A 26,897-nucleotide genomic window follows, 5' to 3' on the forward strand; every position below is an offset into this window, starting at 1 on the left:
TGCTCGCCCGTGATGGGGTCACCGTCAAACCCGTTTCACAGACGAGGGAAGGGAGGCTTAAGGAGGTTCTGAGACCTGCCTGGGTTGCATGAGCAGGACGGCGGCCCGTCGCTGTGATGCCGAAGGCTGAGCCCCGGGCGACGCTGGGGGCCCTGGCACAGAGGACGGCGGAGGCAGGGGCAGCGGGGGGTATGGGAGCTGGGTCCCCTTGTTGGAAGGGGTTAGGTGGCCTCCCTGGCACAGGACCGTGAGGGGAGAGTGATGGCTGGACCAGCAGGAGGGGTGGGGCCCCAGCACCCTGGGGAGGACGGGGCTCAGTCAGGTGCCCAAGGACCCCCAGCGCTTGACGGCAGTGACGAGGTGGGATCTGGGAGTCTGTGCTCTTGGGTGAGCCTGGGCCGAGGCCGGAGGAGGAGACGGATGCTTCTGCCAACAGCTGGGTGGGCACAGAGCTCCGGAGGCTGTCGACATGGGGTCCTTTCCCTGTGGACTCGGGGGGCCCAGGAAGGGATGGCACTGGGGGCAGCTGAGGGCTGGGGACTTGGGGGAAGCCGCTGTGAGTAGAGCTTGGATGAGTGGTCCTCCTGCCTAGACGGGGCCAGGCAGACACGCTCACGGATGGCCTGGCAGCCCCTCTGCCCGCTGGGAGGTCACGGAAGCTCGTGGCACCCTGGGTGCTGGGCTACGAGGAGGAGGGCCTGCTGGCCACACACCTGCACCCCGTGCCCGGGTCGGCGGCTGCTGTGGGGCCTGGACCCGGGAGAGTGTCCACTCAGGGCCTGCAGGAGCTGAGTCTGGGCTTCCTCCTGGGGGCAGGCCCCCGGCCCCCGGCCCCCACCGTCCTGGCACGGCCCAGGCTGGAGGGCGGGCAGGCGTTGCTCGCGGGGGATCTCAAGGCATGGCTGGTAAATAGCAGTAATCTGTTTCTCTCAAGAAATTCCTTTGTCCCTTTTCGGCTCCTTATCTTGGCTATCAGGCTTCCACTGGTTTGTTTGCAGGATGGAATTCCTTTTTAGGTCACTCAGATGCGGCTCCTTGGAGAAGCCCGAACAAGGCCTGGCTGTTGCTATTTTTACTGCAGACTCTCGGCCGTGGGGGGACGGCTGTGCCTGGGCCGCACTGCTGGCTTCCTGGGAACTGCGAGCCCGGCACCTGCACAGTGTCAGGAAGGGGAGCTGCTTTGGGTTGGGCTGGATGGTGTGTGTGTGTGTGTGTGTGTGTGTGTGTGTGTTCATTCCCTAGACTCTTCCTTGCCAAATTTCTAATTCACTTTTTCCCAAAATATTTTTCTTGAGCTTTCCTGTGAAAGAATCCACGTATTTCTATCTGTCGCCTGCTCTTCCCTGAATTAGCAGACGCGCCTTTCTTGGGTAAGGAATTTGGGCCAAGCACATGTGTGCGTTGGGCAGTGACCTGTCCTAGGTGGGCGGGGTGCGCGGGCTGAGTTAGAGCCGCGGCCGCGCTCACGTGGCCTCCTGGGGGCCTGGAGCCCGCACCCGCCCAGGTCTTGCTTCACTGCGTTCCTTCCAACTGGATGGGACCCGAGCTCGTCGTGCCACACCCCAGGGGCTTTTCCTGTCCGTCCTCCGTGCCGTCAGCCCTGCTGGGGTCTCTGCCCGGCAGCCCCTTCCAGGAGGCCGGGGAAGGCCCGCCACTCTGCCTCAGCTGCCAAGAGGCTCTGGACGGAACCCCTGTGTGAGGTTCTAGGCACGTGTGACTGCAGGCCCCGTGCCCTGTGTCCCCCACGGCTGGTCTCTCGGCACCGGCCTGTGTGGCGGTGTCAAACCTTAGGGCCGGGCACAGTGACCGCCACGCAGGCTCGGAGGGAAGCGGACGCTCAGAGAGCCTGGGGCAGCAGGGCTTCTCCAGGAAGGGACAGAGCAGGGGTCCCAGCGGGTTGCTTCCAGCAGAGCCCCTGGCCGCACTGGCTATATGCTGGGGCCCAGTGGGGTGTCAGGGTCTGGGGGCTGGTCGCTCAATGCAGCATTGTTAAAACTCAGTGCATAAACAGACTTATGCAGTTGAGTAGGTTTACATGAAAACTACAAGCAGCAAATGCCTGTCTCATCTCTGACGAGCTCGGCACGGTTTCCTGTCCAGGTCCTTGTTCTTTGTGTCAGTAGGCAGGAAAGGCGACTGTGTCACCAAGCCTCTCCCCTACTCCGTGGTCACTGGTGTCACGTCGGGAGCTAGACGGGGCCACGTGGTGCACTCACGCCCAGGAAATGCGTGAAGGTGGCACTAGGGGTGAGCAGGCTGGGCCGTGCCGTCTCACTGCCCACTGGGGACACACCTGCCCCGGGGGTCCAGAAACTACCCAGAACACTGCCAGGCAGGGACCTGCATGGAGGGAGGGTGGGTTCGAGTCATCAGCCCAGTTCACCCGCCCTCCTCGCCGTCACGCGGTGCTGGCGGTGCCTCGCTGCCCCTGCTTCGGGGCTGTGGCTCCATCGGTGGGGGTTCCACACGCCCCAGGGAGTAGTCCACACGTCACTCGCTGGCAGAGGAAATCTTTTTTCTGTTGGCACAACTTTGCGACAGCGCGTCACCAGAAATCACCGTCTTCTAATGAGTGATTTTGAATTTCTCATCTTGCACAGTAATTAAGTCTGCTTTGAAGGAGGCCTCTCATTTGTATGAGTGGTAGGGTTTCAGATGCCCAGCTCCAAATGGGTTTGTCACCTGAGCACCTGCCCTGCCCTGAGGGCCAAGCAGGAGTGGTTTGTAGGCTGCGCTCCAGAGTGACATTCACAAGAGGCTGGACACCCTCACCCCTTGCCTGGGAAGGTCAAAGCCTGGAATTAGAAAGTCACCACTTCCTGCGGTGCACCTGCAGCCCCGCGGAAGCGCAGCCCCGGCCAGCCAGCAGCCCAGCCCTGGGTCGTGGGTCATGGAGGCCACCGTGTCCTTCCGCCTCCTGGTTCTCTCCCCCCGTGAAACAGCGGGCGCTCAGCGGACCGTGTTATGGTGGATTTCCACCACGTTTAAGGGAGGGGGTTCCCTGGGGGCTCAGCAGGCATCGTCACTGTTGCATCTGGCATTGCCACTGCCGTGGCTCTGGACAGTGCTGTGGTGCACATTAAATCCCTAGCCTAGGAACTTATAAAACTCACAGATTTGGGCATCAAACTTAACGGTCCCCGCAGGGGACACCCTGGCGGGGGAGGGTCAGCGAGGAGCACGGGAGTGACATGCGCGGCGCAGCGTGTCAAACCGCTAAGGAGCGAGGCCCTCCTGTCCTGCGCTCGGAAGTCTGCCCACCAGTCCTTGCTAACCGGTGTGGCAAAAAGAATGGCTGTGTTTATATGTGTAACGGACTCGCTTTGCTCGACGCCTGCAGTCAGCTGTACTCCAATAAAATTAAAAAAAAAAAAAAAAAACCCACACTAAAAGCAAGGAAAAAAACGTGGAGAGAATTGTACGGTGGATCCGGTGGCCACCACTGCCGCTCGGTTGCAGGCTCAGGGCAGCTTTGTTTCCAGGGCTCCTCCGCCTCGTGCACCGCGTGGCCTGACGCCAACCCCAATGCCGTCAGCTCCCCGTGGGCGCCTCCATGGGCGCCTCTGAAGGAGAACCTGCGTGTAGCGACCGCGTCTGCGAGACGGACAGTCGTCCCTCCCTGCCGTCAGCCAGGGTCAGCGTTCCCTTGGCTCCGGTGCTCTCAGAGGGTGCTGACAGTTCATAGAGGCCATGGGTTGACGTCTTGGTGGAAATGAAGAATTCTCCATAACTTTATGGAGGTAAAATTGACGAACAGTAGACCTCACTTGTTGAAAGCGTGCGGTTGATGAGTTTTGTTGCACATCTACACCAGGGGAGCATCAGATCCAGGGAGGGAGGTGCCCGTCACCTGCACGAGGCCACTCCCCTGTAGCCCAGGCGCCGGGCACCCCGTCCAGCAGTTTGAGCTTCCAGCTTCCACGTAGGGGTCAGACGGCAGGTGCCCTCTTTTCTGGCGGCCTGCGTTCAGCTTGGTTTTGGCTCCGTGCGCTCAGGAAGCAGGTGGCTTGGTCTCCATGCTTTGAAGTTCATTGACCTCATTTTGTAGTCTCACTTTCCTGCTGGGGGGGCCACATAAGAGGGTGTGCCCTGCACATGTGGCCTGGCCTGTTCTGTGAGGTCAGTTAGGTCAGCGTGCACACATGTGAGTGTGTGCTGCTGTGAGCATGCACACGTGTGAGTGTGTGCTGCTGCGAGTGTGTGCACGTGTGTGCTGCTGTGAGTGTGCACACGTGTGAGTGTGTGCTGCTGTGAGCATGCTGCTGTGTGAGTGGGCTTGTCCCTGGCCAGGCGCACGTGTGCAGCTGGCATCTTCCCGACGAGTCCTGCCTTCTTTGTCCCCTCGGGTCTCCCGCTCGCGCGTTGAGGCAGCTGCGCGGGTTGAAGCGTGTCTTTTGCACATGCGTGGTTTTCTCGGGTGTGACTTGGAGACTGGGTCCCGGCCCCCTTGCCCTGCCGTCCTCTCGGGTGGTGATGACGGAGGCTCTCCTTGCCTCCTGTCCGCCACGGTCCCCCCTTTCCTCCCGACTCCCTGCACGATGCCACTTCCACGTCACTGGTGGGCTTCTGTGCCCCTTGCCGAATTGTCCTTAAAGTTGATTCTCCTTTAGACACTTTGTAACTTACTCTTCTTCTTCTCCGTGACGGTGTTGCCTTTTTCTCCCATTTCTTTCCTGAGGCCAATCAGCACTTTTCTTTCTTTTTGGTCCATTTCTATTTTAGTTTTGTGTTTCTTCATCTTCTCAAATGCTTGTTTGCGTGTGTTTCACTGTTTGCAATGTCGGCCTACAATCCTGTTCTGCTTTGAGATTCTTTTTCCGGGTCGAGGGGCTTTTCCTTGGCTGTCGGTGTAAATTTGTTCCTGTTCACAGCAGCTTCGCAGGGCCTTGAACTTCTGCGGTATGCAGGTGAGGATTCCTAGCTCCATAGCGCCCTCTTCTGTCCGTCTAGCAAAACCGGGAGCCTGGGAGCGGCCAGGGCTTGGCATCCGGCAGTGAGGGGCGGCTGGGAGCGCTCCTCCGTCTGGAGGCCGTCTCTCCCCTTTCTCCTCCATCCTTGTTGCCGAGGCACCTGCCCTCCAGGCTGTCCTTCCTCCCCGAAGCAGAGCCTCCGTTGGTCCCGAAGCCTGGTCCCCGGACGCTCTGCTGGGCCTGGCACTGCCCAGGATTTTCCCTCCTGCGGCCCCTCCTCTGGCACCTCCCTTGCCTGCAGGGTCTCGGGCGTGTCGTTCCGCCTTGTGGACTGTCACCAGGCCGTGCCTTAGACCCAGCATCCCAGGGGGCTTGGGCCCTGGACCTACCCCCCCTCCCTCGTGCCCCCTTCTGCTCTGCGTCTCTGAGTCTGGCTTGTGCAGCGTCTGCCCACACGTGAGAAGACGCACGCATCTCCTCCGGGCCTCAGGCTACCCGGAAGCCGGGCGTGTGCCTCTCATTCTGCCGCCGGGATGGTTCCCTGTTTCCCCAGAGATGCAGGCCATGGGAGGGGCAGGGACATTTTTGCTTCCTTCTCTTGGTGACCGGTTTTCACAAGAATGGCCTGATTCCAGGATGCCCAGGGAGCAGGGCTTTTTTAGTATTGTCATGACCTCGTGGATAGAAACGTATTTCCGTGTGTGATTTTCAGTCCATTCTCGACGGCGTGGCCTGTCCTCCGGAGGGCGTATGGTTTTTAACCTGCAGGAACAAATCCAGCCTCAGGCGATGCCAGCGGTGTCCCCCGCCACCTTCCTGGAGCCCCGTGCCGGCCCCCCTGCGCCTTTGGAGCCAGAGGCAGGAGCACTGGTCCCCTGACGTGCCCTTCGGCCACGAGCTTGGTCATCAGCGAGTCTCCGGTTTGTTCAGAGGTCCCACCTCGTGTGGGTCCCCGGTGTCACCTTTTGCAAATGAGACGTGATTTGTGGGTGAAGAGAAGTGGCAGCAGCAGTTTGTCACTTGGTGCATGGTGTCCCTTTCCAGAGTATTCGTCACTTTTCTTCGGAAGTATTCCGTGGTGAGAATCTTATCATTTTAACAGCTTTCTTTTCAAATGGGATGTGACGCTGTCCCTTCATGGTACATTTCTGTGTGGCTGCGTGTCAATTCAGGGAGACACGGTGCATCGCTTGGCTTTTGAAATGTCCTCTCTCGTCAGCATGGTGTGCAGGCAGCCCCCGCGGCCGGGTGCGGTGGGGCCCGGCCAGCACCCCGAGCTCTCCGACGCCCAGGCGTGACGTCCGGGGAAGAGCGGGCAGGGGGAGCTGTAGGCTGTGGTGCCTTGGGCGGCCTCTCGTGGGTCCCAAACTTGGGGCTTGTGTCCACACAGCTCTCTGGCCGCTGCGGTGCTTGCCAGGGCTTGATGACCACATGGCTCACGCGCGGGTTACGCGCGGGTCAGCTCAACTGCCCTCCTGGGCACCTGCTCCTCCCCTGCTGCATCTGCCAGCCCAGCCCTCCTGGCAGGTGCTCTGCTAGGGTGTCCATGGGATGCAGGCGGTTGTGGTTTAAATGAAGGGGACCTTTGACCAAAGAAGCGCGTGCTGAGGCCTCTGCCACCGCTCTGATCCCCCACTGGGAAATAGCGTGCGGTTGGGATGGTGGCTGTCCACACCGTGTGCCGAAGCGCAGAGAGCCGGGAAGCTCAGGGCAGGTTAGCGTGTCCCCAGAGGTGGCCTGCACCTGGCCCATCAGAAAGTGTCACTTGGGTCATCCTGTAGAAAATGCTGCATTTCAGGAGATAAAATGAGTCATTTTACCCGGCTGTTTATTTAAACTTAGGATCAATAAAATTTAGTGTCAGATTACTTTAATTTCACTATAAATTGAATTTGGAATTTATTTTAAATTAATTGTGATTACCAATTAAAATCCCCTGGGTAGAGGTCTTCCTTCCTGGGCAGTGTGGCTCGGTGGGGGCGTTGCAGGCACAGGAAGGAACTCGCCTGTCGCGGATGCCACGCCACGGCCACGCGGCTTCCCCAGCCTCTGTCAGCAGAGCTGCAGGGCGGGAGTCCAGCTGGAAAATCTCTGTCCCACTGAGCTGGCACAGATGACTCGGTGTTGGTGAGACGAGGAGGCAGGTGGCAGAGGTGGGAGGGCGAGGGGGTGGGGGCGGGAGCTCCCCACGCGGCTCCAGGTCAGGGATTCATGGAGGCAGGTGGACACGAAGTCCTGGCCCTGCGGAGAGTCGGTCCCGGGGCAGGGCAGGCGGGGAGCCCTTGCGTGTCTGAGGCGTGTTCTCGCCTGCCACCCGACCAGGCTGGAGTGTGATCTTCTGAAGAGCGGCTCGGCGGGGGCGAACAGAAGAGCGGGCACAGCAGATTCACTGGTCAGCGAGCCCATGGTCTGTGCCCAGAGTTTTGCGATCCGCTGGTCTTCAGAGACCATTGCCCCAAGGCGGTCACAGGTGCGGCCACCTTCAGTTGTCCCTCGGCCTGGGCCTCACTTGGCAGGATGGGGCTGCTGCGGCAGAGGGGGCAGACGGCACCCCTGCTGGACCCGTGGTCGTGTGTCGCCGATACCCTGCCCTGCTGCTCGCAGAGTGCCTGCTGCTGGGCCGCCCTCTGACAGAGTGTAGGCAGAAATGCTCCAGGAGGGAGGATTTTCTTGTCTAAATAAGGTAGGCAAAGCCCTTGGAAAGAAGGCTTTTCCCTTTTCCTTGGACTGTATGCTCTTTTCGCGTCTTCCTGCCTGGAACGTAGTCCTGGGGCTGTGCAGCCGCGTTGCAGTCACGCGGAGGACAGCCCGTGCCCGCAGCAGCCCCTGCGGGGCCTGGATGCCGTCTGCGAGCAGGTGCGCCAGCTCTGCCTGCCAGTCCGGCTCCTTGTGCGAGCGGCTGGTTTTCTATCGTTGGCCAAACACCACCCTAACGGAAGCCTTGCCACCAGCTTCTCCGAGAGCTTGAACCGCACTCATCTCCCTGATCCGCGCATTCACTGATGCAGCTCCGGCTTTCGCTTTGTCTCTCTCCTCTCTGAGTGGTGCAGCCAGTGCTCCCGAAGGGCTGCTCAGTACCGCGTCCTTACCTGGGGGTGGAGGTGGGGGTGCCAGCGGCGCCGGGAGGTGCACAGCAAGGGGACCGGCTCAGCAGCCAGAAGGCCCTGCACGTGGACAGGTGCGGGCAGGGCGGGGCGGAGCCGTCCAAAGCAGGGGGCGAGGCCTGCGTGTGGGCGGGGCTGGGGCGGAGGCGGGGCCTGGCCGAACCAGGACTGGCGGGGCCCCAGGCTGGTGGGCTTGTGTGCTCCCGTATGACCCACTAGGGCTGCTCCTGGAACCCTCAGCCACCCCGCAGGTCCCAGTTCTGTGACCGGGGGCCTGAGAGCTGTGTGGTGCAGGCCTCAGCCGTGACCCAGGCCAGGTTAAGAAGAGAGCAGAGTGGCCGGGGGCAGGGTGGCCAGCTGTTCACGAGGACACTGGATGTTTTCTGTTCCCAGAGCCTTTGTTGTTTGAAGGGAAGCCAGTGGCCAGGCTGGTCCTTTGGGAAGGAGGTTGACTGTGCTGGTTCAGAGAGGCCCGTGGCACGGGACAGCCGTGGGCTGGAGAGGAGTGCACTGTGTCCAGCTCAGGAGTGCCTGGGAAGCCCACCTCAGTGCCCCTTGCCTGGTGAGCTTGGGCGAGGTTGGCCTGGCCCCCGGCCGACGTTCACCTTCTCAGAGGGGCTCCGCCGTGATGCGACAGGGGGCCACTCAGGGGACAGTGCTTGTGGCCCCACCTGGCCCCTGGTCAGTGCTGTCAGGTGTCCTGACAGGGCCAGACCCCAGCGGCTCCCACAACAGCCTCTGCAGCGCTAACCGGGCCCTTTCTCTGGGGCGCCCGCCAGGTTCCCCCCCTCGCAGGGTGAGGCCTCACGTCTCCTTGGAGCTGAGGCCTGGCGGGGGGCGGGGAGCTGGCCTGGCCCCACCGCTCTGTGAGTCTCCCCACGTGTTTCGGAGGGAAACCTCTGCTGAGCCAGCAGCACCCTGTCCCAGGAAGGAGCCCCTGCTGGGTGCCACCCAGCAGCCCAGCCTGGCGTCCACGCCAGGGGTGTCCGCCCACTCCTATTTTTGGATCCTGTGTTTTTCTGAGATGTGTGGGATCCGAGTCAAGTGTTTGAGGAGTTCCATGTGATTTAAATATTCTGTGCCATAAAAGGCTATTTCGGTTTAAACCATAACAGAGTCGTGTTACGAGGGAGCTGTTACTTGGTTCGGGGTGAAGGCAGGGGGGTGGGAGGACCTTGCAGAGGGACCCTGTGTCTGGGACTTGGAGCGGCTGGGCGGGGCCTGCTGTACGGCCACGTAATCACCACATCCTCGCTTCCCTCCAAAGTCCTTGAAAAGCAGCTCCACCTGCTTTTCTGGGAACTTGGGTCATCCGTGGTCACGAGTAGGGACCCAGGAGCCGCGGTCCCTTCTCTCTTTTAGAGAAGAGGTGACGGCGTGGACCGCGGGAAGCAGCCTGTGCTCGGCTTGGGGGCGTCCTCCCTTCCCCGCCCCAAGTAGGGCTGGACCGTGATGGGCTGAGCAACGCAGGCAGCGACCGGGGCTGAAGCGTTGACGGCAGCGCAGCCTCTGCAGGGACCCTCCTGCCCACCCTTGCATGTCAGAGCATCGCATTCATTCATGGAGTTGCCAGCCTCCCGGGAGGGAAGGCTTCGGGCGGGATTCTGTGCCCGCCGAGAAGGGCTGGCTCCTAACTGTTCAGGATCCCGCAGAAGGTGATGAAGGAGGACCCCACACACCGCGGAGCCTTTGGTGGCTTCCGCGTGGCCAGGCTGGCGTGGCTGGTGGTGTGTGCACCCACCCCTGGGCCGGAGGGCAAGGCCCTCTGGTGACCTGGCCTGGCCTGGCCTGGCCAGAACCTCTCATGCCCAGGCTCTGCCCCGCTGCCTGCTGCCCGCAGCCCAGAGAACTGCCGGGCCCTCTTTCCTGCTGGCGAACGTTATTTGCTGCACATGTGCCTCTGCTTCCTGAAGCTCGTGCTGCTCTCATTCCGCGTCAGTGAGGGCTGCACCGTGAGTGTCGGGTGTGTGGGCACCTGCACGGGGCCATGGGCGGGACGATGGCCAGCTTGTCCTGGAGCCTCCGCCTTAGGCCTGTGCCGGAACCAGGCAGCAGTTGTCCCCACACATGAGCCATGCCACCAGGTCCTCGGGCAGGGCCGTGGTGCCACCAGCTTGCAAAGCGTCTGGGCCTGTCCCTGTCCCCGTGAGCCTGAGCTCCGAGGGGCGTCAAGAGTGGAGAAAGGCTACACCCGTGTCGAATGGGAAGTGGCGGTCGTCCTGGAGAACATTCGATAAAGGGAGAACAGGGCCCAAGCCGGGAGCAGCTCAGTCAACCCGCCGGGATCGCCGGGCGCTGTTCCCCTGAGGCTGAAAGACGCTTTCCAGCCTGACTCCCCTTGAAAAGAACCTGCCCTTTCTCGGGGCTGTCTTGGTGTCACGGCTGGGGCAGGATGAAGGCCGCGCCCCCCAGTGCTGGACGTGTCTGCAGGACGGAGGGCAGCCGCTGCCTGACAATGCTCCTTCTGAGACCCGCCTCGCAAAAGCCCAGCAGGGGCTGGCAAGCAGGGGCTGGCACCCACGTCCTCCGTCCCCGAGGCCGGCTCTGGCTGGGCCTGCTTGTTCCCAGAGCAGACCATCTCACTGAGGCCACTTGGATGCCGCCCTGGTTTGCCGCAGTGCCTGGACCGCCGGGCACCAGCGGGAACCGTGGTGGCTGAGGCCAGGTTTCACTGTGCTATCAGGCATGGATCGGGGACCTGCCTCTGGGATGGTGCCGAGGAGGGCAAGGGAACTGTGCAGGTTTGGGTCGACCCTTCAGAGCCAGCAGCGCTGCCATGTCATGAGGTTCCAGGGAGGGAGGAGGCGTGGAGGCAAAAGGGAAGAGCAGCGGGGGCGGTAGCCTCGGCCTCCAGGTGCCCTGCCTGGCCCGTGCGTCTCCATCGCTGCCCCTGCCTGGTCCCAGCGGCCCTGCCCACAGGCCCCTCCGCTGCCAGGCTGGGCCGAGCCCTCACCGGAGGTCGGACCACAGCTGCCCCATCCCCCAACAGTGGGCGCGGCGCTGGCGTGCTGCCCCTGCGCCCCGGGAGGCTGGGCCCTGTGAGCGCCTTGTGCCCTCGTGAGCACAGCTGGTCAGCACCTGCGCAGGTGACACGTGGGTCACCCCGAGGTGCCGTGTGTGCTTGACTGCGGTGGGGGAGGCCCGGGCATGTCCATGGGGCTGTCAGGACCCTGTGCTGGGCGGGGTGGGGGCGGCCAGGGGCAGCTGGATGGGCACTCTCACCACCAGCTTCCAGACACTTCCCCGCGGAGCTGCTGGCCCCAGTTTTGAGGACGACTCCGTTGAGGGAGGCATGTGGCAGGCAGAGCCGGGGCAGGGGAACCCCACTGACCACGGAAACACCACGGCAGGGCACGGGCGGCGCTGAGAGGCACTGGGTCCAGCTGGCTCTGCCGTCCAGTGGCCAGGTACCCGGACGGGGTCCGCTGACTGTGCAACCGTGTCCTCCTGCCACGGCGTGCAGGCGGGCGCCCGCCTCGCAGGGTGGGGGGTCGTGTGTGTGTCAGGCGGGGGCACGTGAGCTTTGTTTCCTCCCAGCGAGCTGCGCTCCCCCCTCCGGGGGGGCGGGAACGAGGCAGGTCTGCGGTGGCTGCCGTCAGTGCGTAGCGTGGTGTGTTGACATGTGTGACTCTGGCACTGGGAGAAGGTTCTGGGAACTTTCAATCCTTTCTGAGGATTTAGAGTTAAGGGAGGAAGGGCTTGGAGGCCCCGCAGCCAGGAGCCGCAAGGGGTGGGGCCCTGGGACATGCAGGAGGCCCCTTGGCAGGCCACGCTGACACCCGTCTGCTCCCTCCCCAGGTCGTCCACACCCACAGGCCGCACTTCCTGGCCCTGCACTGCCAGGAGTTCGGAGGGAAGAACTACGAGGCCTCCATGTCGCACGTGGACAAGTTCGTCAAGTAAGTGTGTCACCTGCCTGGCCCTCGGCGGGGGGGGGGGGGGGCCCTCAGAGAAGGCTGCCCGGGGTGGGGGCGGGACCTGCAGCCCCCGGGCCAGTGGATGTGCACAGGCTGATGCTGTCAGCCCGGCCCCGCGGGACAGACGGGCGATGGGCCTGGCGTCTCTGCAGCAGCTCGCCGTGAGACCGGGCCCAAAGCTGGGGCCCGTGGGAGGCGGGGGCTGTGGGCCCCGAGCTGGCGCCGACGTGCCCTGTGGCTCCCTGGACGGCCGGGACCGCTGGGAAGCAGGGCCGTGGAGCTGCGAGGCGGGCGCAGGGCTGGGCCGAGGCCCGTGTGGCGGCTGGAGCCTCTCTTCTTGCTTCTGTTCCGCCTCTGGCCCGAGTGCCTGGGGCACCCTCTCTGCGCCCTGTGTCCCCTGTGGTGTGGCCCTGTCCTTCCCCACCCCCGACTCTGGGCCCCTGACCGCTGCCACCTTGCATGTAGGGAAGCGACCTTCCCGACCTCTGAGGCTGGTCATTGATGGCCCCTGGGGGGCCACCTCCGGGGTGGTCTCTGCGCCCTGTCCCTGTCTGCCTGGACCCCCTGAGGACCCTCCAGCCTCTATCACCTGGCCTCGGCCCTCCTGCCGGGGTCCCGACATTTCGAATTAACACCAGCCCAGCCGTCATGTTGTGAGGTCACTTGTTAAAATGCGAATTTTTAAGGTAGTGTCAGTGAAAATGTTTTCCTAATACTTAACGTAACAATAAAGTTGGCAGGGAGGAGGGGGCGGGGGCGGGGGCACAGGGACAGTGAGGCTGCAGCCCAGCGGCCTCTGTCCCCGGGCCGCCCTTTGAGACCAGCTCCCCGCGTGGGCCGGGTCTGCGGGGGAGTGTGGAGAAGGTCTCCAGGGTGGGGACAGGGAGAGACGGCCTTAGAAAGGCACCAGAGGACAGCCTGCAGAAGCCGAGGCGGGCGCACTCCGCCCCTGGAAATGTGAAGCTGTGTTTACGGAAAGACACGATGAGCAGAGGAGGTGTGCAGCCACTGGTGGGAGGCCCTCCCTGTGAGCGACTTGGTGGCCAGACGGTCGGTTTTTAGACCCCTGGGAACCCCGGCGAGTCCCCAAGGGAAGAGCACCTGCCGGAAACCCTCCTGCTGACCTCCTGCTGCCGTCGGCTTCGGTCTACACAGCATACAGGGTTGTTCTCAATGTGTTAAACAGTCAGTTACCTTTCAAACCATGAAAAGGTGCACAGGCCCGTCCGCTGACTCTCCCCGTGTTCTGCTCTTTCTGTAAAACCAGGTTTTGCTCCGGCACCATTTTCCTTCAGCCTGAGACCTTGACCATTTATCTTAGCACAGTTGCTGCTTCTGTTTGTCTGAAAGAAGAGCCTTTGTTTTCCCTCGTGAACAGTATTTTTGTCGCGAAGACAATCCCAGCGTGTCCCTTCTTGGCCGTCCAGCTCCCCCGGGCCTTTGTTCCTTGTCCCCCGGGCCATTGTTCCCCGGGAGGCTCGGCCTGTCCGCAGCTTCATTTTCTCTGTATAGTGTGTCTTTTCGCCTCACTGCTAGTGTGTCTTTCTAGTTGGTTGGCAGCAGCTCGAGTGGCGCTCAGTTTCATTTCCATTGTGTTTCCTTTGCTTGGGGTTCTTGGAGCTCTTCGACCTGTAGGTTTATGATTTGCCTCCCATTTGGGACAAGTCTGTCCATTATTTCTCCCTTCTCTTTGTTCTTGGACTCCCGCTGCCTGACGTCAGACCGCCACACGGGTCCCTGCGGCTCTTTCTCCTTTTGGGTTCAGTCCGTTCTCCCTCCCTGCTTCAGTGTGGACAGTTTCTGTGCTTTTGGTTACTGGTCTTCGGTTTGTTTATTCGGGGGAGGGTTGTGTTTCAATCTGCTGTTAGGTCCACTCAGGGAGTGTATTTCTGACCCTGCGTTTTCACTGCTAGAAGTTTCATTTGCGGTTTTGTGTCTTCCGTCTTTGCTTATTATGTGCATGTTTTCATTTAAATCTTTGGTCACATTTGCAATGGTGTTTCAAGGTTCTTTTCAGTGACTTCCATCATCTTTGTCCTTTCTAGGTCTGTTTCTGTTGACTTTTTTCCTTTGTAGATTGTGGATTACATGTGATGCTTCTTTGCACGTCAAGTAATTTTGATGTGATACCAGGTGTGTTGGCTGCTGCGCATCTGGCGTCTGCATCTGTCCCCCTTTCAAAGCTTATCCTCTTCTCTTTCCCTCCTCTGGGCTCCTCCTGCCTCCGGGTTTTCACCTCTTATGGCTGGAGCCCCCCTTCCTGCCCCAGATGCTGGCAGCTGGGGGTGAGGGGCGCCCACCCTGGGTGGGGGCAGGCAGAGGAGCAGGGAGGCCCACGCCCCATCCCTCTGGTGCTGTCCCAGACCTCGAGGGTGCATGGGGTGCACCATTGCAGCTGCGGGTGTCTGTGGAGGCCACGGAGGGGTTGTCTGCTGAGGCTTTTCTGGTGGCCGAGTGACAGTAAGGTGAGCCGTCAGGGCTGTAGCCGGGCCGAGAGGGACTCTGGAGACCTTCCCTCCTCCGTGTTTTCAGAGCCGTGGCCACTTGGTCACCTTGCTCAGCTGCTCTCCAGGGAGGAGCTAATGCGGGTGAGTCCGCAAGGGCCTGGCGCAAGCAGCCAGGATGCCCCACGCGCTTTCCGGGCCTGTGGCCTGGACGGGTTCTCCACGTCACCTTCCAGGAGGCCTCTGTCCTGGTCGTCTCACGGCCAGCAGGAGCGGCCCGTGCAGAGGGCGCACAGTAGGTCTCGGTGTCTGCCAGCTCCCCCTCCCGCCCCCACCCCCACCCCGCCGGCTCTTGTTTTCCGGATGCTGTCGGGCTGGCTTCCGTGCCCCCGCTGCCGCGGCTCGTGCGTGCTGTGCGGAGGGCTGCGGCGTCTGTGTGGCCTCGCGTCCCAGAACTCGCTCTTTTCCTTCCAGAGAACTGCTCTCCAGTGATGCGATGAAGGAGTATAACAGGGCCCGCGTCTACCTGGATGAAAACTACAAGTCGCAGGAGCATTTCACGGTGAGTGCTGTTCCGTCCCCAGGCCTGGGTGCGCGGGCCTGCTGGAGCCGCGGTCTGCTCCCACCTACTTGGGGACTCGGTGGGCAGCCTGCCACTGGCACTAGGCAGCCACGCCTGGATCAGACAGCAGCCGAGGTTGGGAGGCGGTGGACACCAGACACCAGGGGAGGCCGCCCAGCCAGGCGAGGCGGGAGCAGGCGTCTGGCAGGAGCACTGTTGGACGGTGGCAAGTGACTGGCTGCTGGTTTGAGGGTTACAGTCTCACGCCCCGTCTCCAGGGAGCCCTGGAGCGTCTCCTGTCCCCCTGCCCCGTCCCCTCGGCTCAGGCATAGGTGCTGATTAATGGGGATCCTCCGAGGGGAGGTCGGCTGCCTGGAGGGGCGGCCGTGTGTGTGGGGGGGGGAGTGTCCCTGTGGGCCGTGGGAGCAGAGACGTGGCCGCGCTTCCCCAGGGCCGGTGACGGGCTATTGAGGTCAGAGAGGCTCTGCCAGGTTTCAGTCCTGAGGTTCGGGGCGGGTGAGGCCCTTACGAGAGGTCGCAGGACGACAGAGTCGTGCTCCACCTTCAGCTGCGCCCGCAGATCCTGCGGTGTTTCCTCTGCTGCTCTGGGGGCCGGGGAGGGACCCTCCGGCCCCGGGCTCGGCCAGGTCCCTCCGCCGCCTGCTCCGCTCTGCTTCTCCCGAGTGGGGCCTCTGCCCTGGACGCCCGCGCTCCCCTGGGCCTGACGCGGCTCTGCTTTCTCCGAGTGGGACACGCTCCGCTTCAAGGACCGCGTCCGGGGTGAAGCCTACGCTGGGTGCAGCGGCCGGGGCTGCGGCTGCAAGAAAAGGTCCTTGAGCTTTAGAGGCGCAGCCACAGGAAGGAGTAAAGGCTCCGGGGACGCGGGCCCCACGGCGGCCAGGACGAGCTGGACGCCGTGAGGCTGAGTCCTCGGAGTTCGACGACCCTGTGGATCCGGTCACTGGGACAAGCGTCCTGCGGAATAAGTGCCATCCGGTCCGCCAGCCCCGCCTCCTCGCCGCCACCCTCGGGGCCTGGGTCTTGGCTCGACCGTCAAAGCCGCCGTGTCTTCCGTGGTCCTCGGCCACCCCTCCTCGTGGAGGCGACCTGGTCCTCGCAGCCTCCTTTAAATGGCAGGACAGGGCTTAGCATCCACTCGCGTCCTGAGGAGGGAGAAGCAGCCGAGTCGATCTGGAAGCAGCCTCGGGGCGGCCTGAAGTTGGGTAGGTCCGTCCCGAGGACCCTGGCGGCGAAAGGCAGACTGTCCCAGGCCCGGGCGAGTCTCGGATGTTCCACGCGTTGGAATCTGGGCCGAAAGCGCAGCTCAGCACGTGAGAGATTTGCAGCAGGCGCTCTGGCCACGAAGGAACTCCGTCAGGGGTAAACGAAAACGGTCTCTGGAAAAGTCCAAATATTGGGAAATAAAGGACAGACTTGTGAATAGCCCACGAATCACCAAGGAAACCAGAAGTTATTAACAATTACGTGAAAAACAAACCGAAACAGCTTCCAAATTGGTGAGATGCACCTGACGTTGTGCCTAGAGGGCATTCCAGGCATTAAGCGCTCACGCGAGGCGTTTTTAAAGTGAAGAGCAAGTTTAACCAAAGCACGGAGAGGCGAGGAAATGGTGAAGTGAGAGCAGAAAGCAGTGAACTAGAAAAGGGAGCAGAAAAGCCTCCGGGACCGCCTCCCGGCTCCTCCAAAAGGCCAGGAGGCTGGAAGCCCTGCGCGGAGGTCTGCGGCGCAGGCCGTGTCTGCCGGGCACCGAGGCGGGGGTGGCGGACGCAGGGCTGAGGGGCCCGGCCTCTGCCCAGGGGCGGCCCCGAGCGAGCCCTGGGCCGCGGGTGCCGCTGGGCTGAGCAGACGGGGAAGGGAAGGTGGGGCCTTGGCTCCTCTGCCTCACACGCGCCCGTGGACGTCGTCACGGTTTTCCAGCTCCCCGGGGTCTGCTCTGTGTCGCCTGTCGTGACGGGCTGCGTGACTGCCTTTCTCCTCCGGCCGCAGCGCTCGGTGGGCTGAGCAGAGACACGGCGGCCTGGGAGGCGCCCCCGGCTGCGAGAGCCGCTTTGTGGTCTCGCTTGGTCCCTCGAGCTTTCTCTCCAGATGTCGGTTCACCACCTGCGTGGAAGCAGAAAGCTGCAGCGCCACGTCCCCGTGGCTCAGCCACGTCCCCGGCGAAACAACCATCTTGCGACGGACGTCGCTGAGGACCCCCGCCTGAGCGTCTGACCCACAGGGGCAGTAATTGTAAGTGGCCAGCGCTGGCTGTTTGACGCTGTGCCCCAGCCAGATGCCGGGGTACTCACGGCCACTGCCAGCGACAGGACGAAGGGAGGCTGCCGCCCGCACTCCTGCTGCAGGTGCAGCACAGAGACTCCGCAGACGGTGCTGTAGCCGCGCGCGGGGCTTGTCAGGTGTACGGGTCTGAAACCGGGTGCACCACACACCCGAGGCACCTCACAGCCCCGCAGCAATTCCTCTCTGGTTGGTCCCCAGTCCATGATGGCACTTAGCCAGAGACAGGGCCCTCCTGGGCGGTTCTGGCCTGGGACGGTGCCTCCCTGGGCAGGCCGGACAGTGCGGGACCTGGCGCCGAGCCCAGGTCTGGGGCTCTGGGTGGGTGGACCGTGTGGAGCTGAGGGTGGAGGCCGGCCCTGCCCGCAGAGGGTGTGGGGGCGTCTGCTTGCTCTTCGGCGCAGCTCCCATCCGGGTCACCGCCCTCCTGGTGGTCCCTCCTGAAACCACAGTCCTGGGCAGGCGCGTTCACGGCCGGTTAGATGACGGGGACAGCAGGGTTTCCCTGTGGGAAGCGGTCAGTGGTGCCGTGAACTCCTGCACTGGACCTCGTCCCAGACTCTGCTCAGGGCGAGGCGCATCTGTCACCGTCTCCCGACTGGGCCCGTAATGGCTGGTGATAAAATCCTGCGTGGCCCTGGCCGGGGCAGCGCCACCCGCTCTGCGCCCGTCCATTGCCCCTCAGTGCGCCATGCATAGAACCATCCTTGCCGGGTCCCCAGGATGTCGCGGTGGAGAGGGCCCTGCACCTTGGGGCCCAGGCAGCACTGGCCTGCCACGTGGCCACCCTTCCGCCCCAGCCTGGTGGCCTCCAGCTGTCAGAGAGAGGAAAATTTAATTTTTACAAGATTAATGGTATTGGAGCAATATTTTCAGCTGAGTGTGGTTCAAATAATAGGCCATTAATTGAAAAAGGAAATTGAAATGAATTTATCTTGTACATAAATGCTGTCACAGGTATTAATAGGGATCAGAAAATAGTAGCCTGTTCCCAGAAAGAGGTCGAACCTGAACCTGCACCTGGTGATGAGCACTACGGGGGCGGGGGGGGCGCAGAAACATGGGGGCCGGGGCCGGGCTGGGGGTGGGGGCTCTGGGCTCGCAGGGGCTGTGGCTGGAGCAGCTGTGGCCTTGGGGAGGCCATGCCCTGGGGGCTAGCGGCCTGGGGGCCCGACCTGGGGGACTGTGGCCTTGGGGGGTGCCTGGGGGCAGTGGCCTGGGGGTGCATGACCCGGGAGCAGAGGCTGGGGGAGGTGTGACCTGGGGCAGCGGCCCAGGCGGGAGCCTGCAAGTCTGCATCCTTACCAGGAGATGGCGCCAAAGCAGCATTTCGCGTTCTGAGCGGGAGCTGCTCACAGGGCAATTTTCAGACTCAGGTCAAATGATGACGTCCAGTTTTGTCTGTTCATAAAAACCATCCCAAAGGGCCACTCATTTAAGTAGGGGCTGCTCTGGTCCTGGGCCTGGCTGTCCTGGGGCAGGTCCCTGTGTCTGCGTCTTCTATGGCAAGTCAAGGGTTGGAAATCTGTTTCTCAGAGACGCGGGGCCTGCGTGCTGCGTGGCAGCCTGTTCACGGGCACTCGTCAGCCGCCACTGTGCGCCAAGGGTCTGGCCACACGCGAGCTGGACGGGACGGCGGGAGCTCGCTCGCTGGTCCAGCCCTCAGCTGCCTGGGCCCTTGTGTCCTGGCAGCAGCCACCTGTCATGCTGGGTGTTGGTGTTCTTACAAGGGCTGTGTCTTCCTCCCCAGTTTCATCGCCAGAAGCAGCAGCTGCTGCCCAGGGCCTGGAGGTGGGCCGGCACGTGCTGGGCGCCCAGCAGACGTTTGAGCTGGGAAGGAGGGGTCCCAGGGTGGAGGAGCCAGGGTCATCGGTGGGTCAGATGCGGGTGACCCTGGGCGTGGGCCCCCCTGGAGAGCGCCAACCCGAGGACCGGCTCGAGGCCATGGGGTGCACTGCCCTGAAGACCAGGGTCAGGTGGATGTCCGGCTGCAGGCTGCTGGGGGTCAGTCTGGGGGCCAGTGTGGGGGTCAGTCCGGGGGCCGGTCTAGGGACCAGTCTGGGGGCCAGTCTGGGGGCCAGTCCGGGGGCCAGTCCGGGGGCCAGTCTGGGGGCCAGTCTGGGGGCCAGTCTGGGGGTCAGTCTGGGGGCTCCGCCTTGCAGCTTAGGAGGCACAGCCTTGGATGGCTCGGCTGGTGGAGCCGAGGGCTGCAGGCCGGATGTACGGGGAGCCGGGAGGACGGGAGGCTCGTCCAGGGCACAGCAGGGGAGACGGGGCAGTGGCGGGCTGCAGTGAAGTAAGACCCCCCCCCAGGAGGGGCTGCCCCCCAACCCCCACCGCAGGCGCCTCCCGGCCCAGCCCGGATCCCCCGTCTCCTTTTGCAGGCGGGTCTGGGCCCTCTCGGCCCCGGGCACCTGCTGGGGGGTGGGGTGGGGGAGTGGCACGTCTTCTTTCCCAACGTGGTCCCAGGCCTCCCCCCACCCCACCCAGCCCTGAAGCTGCGCCCCTGCTCAGGAGATGCCCCAGACCCCTCCTGGCTCCCTGCTCCGAGACATGCCCCTTCCCCAGCTCTGCTCTCCTGGATGAGATTTGAGGGAAACGTATGGATCGTTAATGGAGTTTACTGATGTTCTTTGATCCGAGAGGAGAAAGGCAAATGCATTTCTGATGAGGGGGCCCATCTGCTTTAGGGCCCCTCCCGAACGGCCCGGCCGCTTGCTCCCTGCCTCTCGCCGGCCTGCGGGTCCAGACAGGCCTGATGAAGTGAGGGAGGCAAGATTGGTTTTCCGAGGGCACCGGGCCCTCTGCACTCAGCTAAATCACGGCTGTCTGCCTCGTGGGCGGGGTGACGCCGCTCCTGGCTGCGACTCCCGCAGCCCCGCGGGACGCGGTGATGTGCGGCCGGGCGGCGGCCGGGCTGCAGGGAAGGTGAAACTGTCATATCGATCTTTTTAGCACTAAAATATGAGCCACTTTCCTCTGCTCCCCGCTGCTGTGATGTGAAAAATAATAACTCGGATCCAAATTAAAAATATTGATCTCTGGAAGGTGTTGAAAGTAAATAAACCCCTTCCGAAGTTTTCGGGTCAGCCGAGAGCCGGCATCCAGCAGTAAATGTGTCCACACGTCACAGCCCAGGGTTCTTGATCTGTTTTTTCTTTAAATTGATTTTTCATTATTTACTTCCTAAAAGTGTTGGAATTTGGTCCTCCACTGTTAAACCCCGGTGTTTGGGCAAATTATTTCTTTGGGGCTTAGGAGGTGCGGCTAATCCACTCGTTCATTGATTGATTGATTTTTGACTCAATAAGCTTGCAGCCCCGGCCTTATTTAGGACTTCCATCATAATTTTTTATACATTTAGGCTTGACTTTTTTATTTCCCGCTAACGGATGAGCTGGCGTTGGGCTATCAAACAGAGTGGACAATTGCCACCAGGTTAATTTTATCTGGCTGGGATTCTGAGGGGCGGGGGTATCCTGGCGGGGGGCCAGCAGCAGAGCGGAGCCCCCCTGCCACTCTGGAAACCCCCTTAGCCCCCTGGGCTGCGATCCCGGGGGTCCGAGAGCTGCCGTGGCCTGGCCACGTGGCCGAGGGGCTCGAGTCTCAGATGCCGTGGTTTTCCGTGAGCTCTGGAGGCGGTGAGCTGTGTGCTGCGGGAGTTGTCCCTCCAGACGACAGAGGCTGGGCGAGTCCAGACACCGCACAGCCTGGTGGGAAAGCCCTCGGGGAGGACGGGGGATGGTGTGGCACCTTCTGTGCGGCTGTTTGTGGGGTGAAAACTTGCCAGGGAGGACCTCGGGCCCAAAATGTGGCTCGTGGCCAAAAGCACGTCCTGCTGTCCCGAAAGCCAGGGACCCTCACCCACTGGTGTCCGGCCAGGGCGCTGCCAAGGGAGGCTCCCTGGGCTGGATTGGGGCTGGCAGGAAGCGGGGGGCTGTGCCGGGGCTCTCGGGGGGAGGCCGGCACGCTGCCCCCTCCATACTCTGCTCCGTGTCCCCTTGTGCCCCTTGGCGTCGGGCGGACCCTCACGTGCCTGCCCGTCGTGCGTGCCGTTGTGTTGTGATGCTTGGCGGGGAGGCCAGGCGGCCTGGAAGACACGTGTGCGGGCTCTGTGCCCACTCCGGTGGGGCGTGTGGACGGCGTCTCCAGGACCCTCGCACACCCACAGGCACCCTTTTGGACGAGGAGGAGGCCCAGGCTGCCTCTCTGGACTTGAGCCCAAGGTGGCGAGGCGGCTCAGAGCTGGTCTGAGGGCCTGGGCAGCCCACACCGGCTCAGAGGAGGTGATCCAGAGACGCAGCAGCAAGGCCCATGCGGAGGGGCCCCAGCAGGCAGGTGGCCAGGGGGTGTAGAGGGGGGAGGGCGCCAGGCGGTGGGGGGGCAGGACAAACCAGGGGAGCAGCCTCTAGCAGGGCCCACTTCCCAAGGCCACGCTGGAAGGCAGCAGACAGACCTCCAGCTCCGGCCCGCAGCCATCTCAGCCAGAATTCCCAGCCAGGCAGGAAAAAGGAAAGTTCTACTTCAGATTCATGCAGGCTTTTAAAAACTGCCCTTGGTGTCAGGAGGCCTCGGTCCTTGACCAGGTCACGCGGGAAGCAGGGGGCTGCGGGCACCAGCTCCCTGAGAGCAGGGAGCGGACAGGACGTGGGGGCTGCTTGGCCTCCTTCTGCCCTTTCCGGAAGGTTCAGCGCGGGAGCTGGGCCGAGCTCCTCAGTGCCGGGCCTGCTTCTCAGCTCCCGAGGGACCCCCGGAGGCTGGCCCGGGGCAGGCCAGGCGGCCGTCCTCCGCTGGCGTGTCTGAGAGGGTCTCCAGGGGTGAAACTGCTCGGTGACCTGACGTGAGACACAGCGGAGGTTTCAAGTGTGCAGGGTGGATCCTGACATGTGTGATTAAAGAACCGTCCGCAGCAAAGGGCGCGGGACGCACTGCGGGAGAACAAACCCAGAAGAAGAGCATGTGTTCCGTAGTAACTGGTTCTGTCGGGAGAGCATTTCAGAGTCATGATGATGTAAATACTGATTATCGATTTAAGTAAAGACGTGTTTTATCCAAGGATGAGGACCAGAAATAGAGCGTGTGAGCGAGTCTGTGAGCAAAGGGGAAAGATACTGTTCCCGGGCTAAATTCTTATCTCCCACAGTAGAAACTCAACCGTTACTATGGAAACTAGAAAATCGAGACGCAGCGGAGCTCCCGCCATGGCTCAGCGGTAACAAACCCGACTAGCATCCATGAGGATGCGGGTTCCATCCCTGGCCTCGCTCTGTGGGTTAAGAATCCGGCGTTGCCGTGAGCTGTGGTGTAGGTTGCAGACGCGGCTCAGATCCCACGTGGCTGTGGCTCTGGCGTAGGCCGGTGGCTACAGCTCCGATTAGACCCCTAGCCTGGGAACCTCCATATGCCGCAGATGTGGCCCTAAAAAAAAAAAACGAACAAAAAAGAAAATCAAGAAGTAGCACTATAGGCTGTAGGGATAATGGAGGTAGGTCCCAAAATAAAACAATCGAAAGCAAGTAAGGGCCTCTGAAAAGCAGCAAGTCGACATGACTAGGACATTGCTATGTTCTCACAATAAACCTTCCAGAACCATGGCGTTTTTAAGACAAACTTCAAAAACATAGCTGCAAGAGATTCCTTCTCTCCATGGCGGCCTCGGAGACTGCAGGGGAGGTGCTGTCTGTGCAGCGTGGGTGCAGGCGGCCTGGGGGCTGTGCCCTGGGCACCGAGGCAGCTGTGGGCAGCCAGCGGGCAGGGGCAGTGCTGCTGGTCTGCCGTGGGCTCAGTGAGGGGAGGCGAGTCCTGACGATTCTCTGAGCACCGGGGAAGGAATTTCAGTGTGATCAGATGGTCAGCAGGGAGCCATGGGCGGCTTTGGGGAGAAGAGGTGAGGCCGTCAGAAAGGCAGAGAAGGACCAGCGGGTTGTTTCAAATGGAAAAGGCCCATCAGGTGCAGCTTTGAAGATCTTGCCGGCGTCGGTACATGCTGCACACCGGCCGTGTGGCCCACTCTGGTTCCTTCTCTCTGAGCCTGAGCCACCCAGGCCCTGCTCTGAGGAGAAACGGGCCAGCTTGGGGGTCTCCCTGGGATGGGAGGCCAGGCGTGACCAGTCCTTGCGTGGGCCTGCACACCTGTGCTGCACGCTTTTACCCCAAGCCCCGCTGCTGCTCCCAGCGCGTCTCCTGCCCTTTGTGTCCGGGGCCAAGTGCAGACTGTCTGAGGCTGGGCTCAGCGTCGCCGAAGTGACTGCCTTGAAAGTCATGGGGACGGTGTCCTTCAGGAAAAACAATGCAAAACAGAGCGCTTTCAGGACTAGTCAGAGGGGTTTGCGCACGCGTTTCGTTTACATCTTTAAGATCTAGCTGGCGAGCTGTCCGATTGTAAGTGGTTTGGGTGGAAAAGAAGAGTGAGTAGCATTACCATTCAGGATAGCATTGATACATGAAATGTTTAGAATAACTCGGGCCAGAGGTGTGCACTGCAACATACTGCGGAGAGAAATTCAAGAAGACGGGGCGTTGCCGTGAGCCGCGGTGCGGGTCCCAGACGGGGCTCGGATCCCCCGTTGCCGTGGCTGTGGTGTAGACCAGTGCCTACAGCTCCGATTCAACCCCTCGCCTGGGGCCCTCCGTGTGCCACACGTGCGGCCCTGAAGAGAGAAGAAGAAGATGTGCAGAGACATACCATGTTCATGGATTGAATGGAAAGACCTCAGCATCATTAAGATGTCTTTTTCCCCAAGCTTGTGTTGAGATTTAGTGTAGTAACAATCAAAACCAGAGCAGACTCTTTCTTCAAAAACTAGAAATTGACAAATAGGTTCTAAAATTTACACAGAAATGTAAACGGGCCCAGATTAGCCAAAACAACTTTGAAAATGAACAAAGAGGACTCGCACTGCCTGATTAAGATTAATTTTAAGCCTGCAGTACTCAGGACAGTGTAGTTTTGTTATCAAACCGGATAAATAGACCGCGGACCAGAGTGGAGAATCTAGAAACAGGTCCACTGTTGATTTTTGACAAGGGTATTGGGGCAGCTGAGCGTGGAGGGGACCATTTTTCCGAAATAGAGCTGTAACAGCTAATCACTTGCAGCAAGAGAACCTCCACTCTTACTCTAAAACTTTCAAAACTGTAACTCGAAACAGACGGTAGACTCAGTGTAAGAGCTGAAAATGTAAACTGCAGGGGCATTTTGGACAGAAATCTTAGTGACTTCAGCTTTGGCAAAGATTCCGTGAAGATGTCACAAAAAGCACTTACTGTTGCTAAAGAAAAAAAGTAATTTATTGCACTTTATCAAAATGAAAAGCCCTGGTTTTTCAAAAAAACACAAAAATAGATAGTTCACAGCCAAAGAGAATAATTACAAAATGTATCTGATACGAGTTTCCCTCACGGCGCAGCCGAAACGAATTCCACTAGGAACCAGGAGGTTGCAGGTTCAATCCCTGGCCTTGGTCACTGGGTTAAGGATCCAGTGTTGCCGTGAGCTGTGGTGTAGGTCACAGACATGGCTCAGATCTGGCATTGCTGTGGCTCTGGCGTAGGCCGACAGCAACAGCTCTGATTAGACCCCTAGCCTGGGAACCTCCATATGCCGCGGGTGCAGCCTTAAAAAGACAAAAGACAACAACAAAAAAAAAGTATCTGATAAAGGACTTTTATCAAAAGTACTGCATGTAAAGAACTGTTACAAATCAGTACGAATTAGACAACTGAGCTTCTGAAAGAGCTGTACAGACACTTCATCAAATGAAAATGTAGAAATAGCAAGTGAGCACAGGAAAACCCCCTCAGCACCACTGGTCACGAGAGCAGAGGGGATGAAGCCTGCGCGTGGTGCCCATGAAAGATCCCACATTTCCCACGCCAGCCAGGCTTCAGACCGACCAGGTCAGGTGCCGGCAACGTGAGGAAGACTCGGAAAACTCAGATGCTGCTGCCGCAGAAAGGTCAGATCACACGGCCGCGGGGCAAGCCCTGCGGCCGTTTCTTAAAAGGTGAAAACCACGCCTCCCGCAGCCTGGGCCCTTCCATCCCGAGGTGTCCACCCGAGGGAGCCGAGAGCACATGTCTGCACACGACTGGACATTAATGTTTGTGCAACTTCCTGATAATTTCCCCAAACTGCGGGCAACGCAGACACCCACCAGCAGGCCGGCGGACAAACAAGCTGCAGGCCCACTCGGCCGCGAACGGGAAGAGCTGCGGACACGCGGGCAGGGTGCTCGTGCTGACGGAGAGACGCAGACGAGACCCGGCGTGTGAGCGCTCCTGTACAGACTTGAGGACACCGCCTGGCCAGGACGACAGAAGGCGGGCCAGCGGTGCCCGGGGCAGGGGCTGCAGGAAGGCATTATAAGGGGCCGAGGCACCCAGGGGACGCCGGGTGATGGGTGCTTGCTCTGCGGACTGCGATGACGGCTTTCGTGGGCGTGTCGGCGTGTCAGGCCTCATCTGATTGCCAACGTCAGTCGGCACAGTTCGAGCAGGAACACTGAAAATCTGGCCATGGGGTGAATGGCTGATGATCGGTCAAGCTGTAGAAGGTGTGACTGGAGCTGTAGAAACAGCCCCTGGAAAGGGGGTCGTCTCCACCACCAGCCGAGCCTGTGCAAACGCCGGCCAGTCCGTCTGCAGGCCTCACGACCAAGGAAGCAACATCTGCAACACGGCACAGCAGCGCGTGCCCGCTTTTCAACTTCGCCTGCGCAGGTACTTCAGTGTCGACTTCACCAGACGTCCTGTGGGTTTTCAGGCTTTGCTGCCTTTGACTCCAGCATTCGCCACTCCCACCCCATGGAATGGTTTTGGTCGGCTGGGGTCCAGGTTCTCCCTTTGCCTTGGGCAGGCGGGTGCTGTGTTCTGGGGGGCGGGGGGCAGCCGTGTGGCTCAGGGAGTGGTCCCGTGGCCGCTGGCGGCTCCCTCCGCCCACCTCAGGCTGACCGCACAGCTGCCTGCACCAGCTGTCCCCAGGCTGCCCCACCCGGGGTCGCGGTCCCACGGCCTCGCTTCCCCCGTGAAGGGCCCCGGGCGGTCCTCCTGCCAGGGTGGCTGTTTGGCCTGCCTCCCTCCCAGCCCGCGTCGCCCCGGGCGGCCTGCAGGGACCTCCCCGTGCCCCTGGCAGCTCTCCCGGGCAGGTGCCTGGGGCCCGGTGCACCGATCTGTCAGGCACAGACAGGCCTGATGGAGCGCGTGTCACCCGCCGCCCGGGAAACAAATGCAGCTCCTGAAATGTCCTGGTGAACAACTGAAAAATTGTAAAGCTCTTAAGGACTTTCATGCTTGTTAGCATTTTTTGACAGAAAATCAGTGAAGCGGTGAACATAAAAAGTGGTTGTGTCGACTCACGGTTGCCTTGTCCGGCCATCGGCCTGAGCTGCGCGTTGCCCACCCGGGCCCCGGACTCGCCCACTCCACAGGCTGCCCCCTCCTCCCTGGGACCCTGCGCCCCAGGCGCCGCGTCCTCGGGCCCCCAGGGGACACCAAGGCGCCTCTCACGCAGAGGCCCCCTCTACCCACAGCCGGACGGCAGATGCTGGGAGCCCAGGGCGGGAGTTCGGGTCGTGGGGTTTCAGAGCCCCGATCCCAGGGCGAAAGCAGGCAAAGGCCCGGCAGGAGGGTCCCCCGGGGATCCCCCATCTCCCCGTCAGGTC

General features: G+C 61.4%; 1 protein-coding gene across 3 annotated transcripts in view; it reads left to right on the plus strand.

Annotated features, from left to right (window-relative positions):
• Window positions 1–26,897, plus strand: part of INPP5A (inositol polyphosphate-5-phosphatase A) — a 159,215-nt gene that overhangs the window by 61,471 nt on the left and 70,847 nt on the right. For all 3 annotated transcript variants that reach the window (XM_005671580.3, XM_003133237.6, XM_021073890.1), the window contains exons 3-4: window positions 11,813–11,913; window positions 14,850–14,937. In XM_005671580.3, coding sequence (XP_005671637.1) covers window positions 11,813–11,913; window positions 14,850–14,937 — 189 coding nt within the window. The remainder of the gene's footprint in view (window positions 1–11,812; window positions 11,914–14,849; window positions 14,938–26,897) is intronic.

The sequence above is a fragment of the Sus scrofa genome, chromosome 14 (genome assembly GCF_000003025.6).
Source record: "Sus scrofa isolate TJ Tabasco breed Duroc chromosome 14, Sscrofa11.1, whole genome shotgun sequence".
NCBI classification, from domain to species: Eukaryota; Metazoa; Chordata; class Mammalia; order Artiodactyla; family Suidae; genus Sus; species Sus scrofa.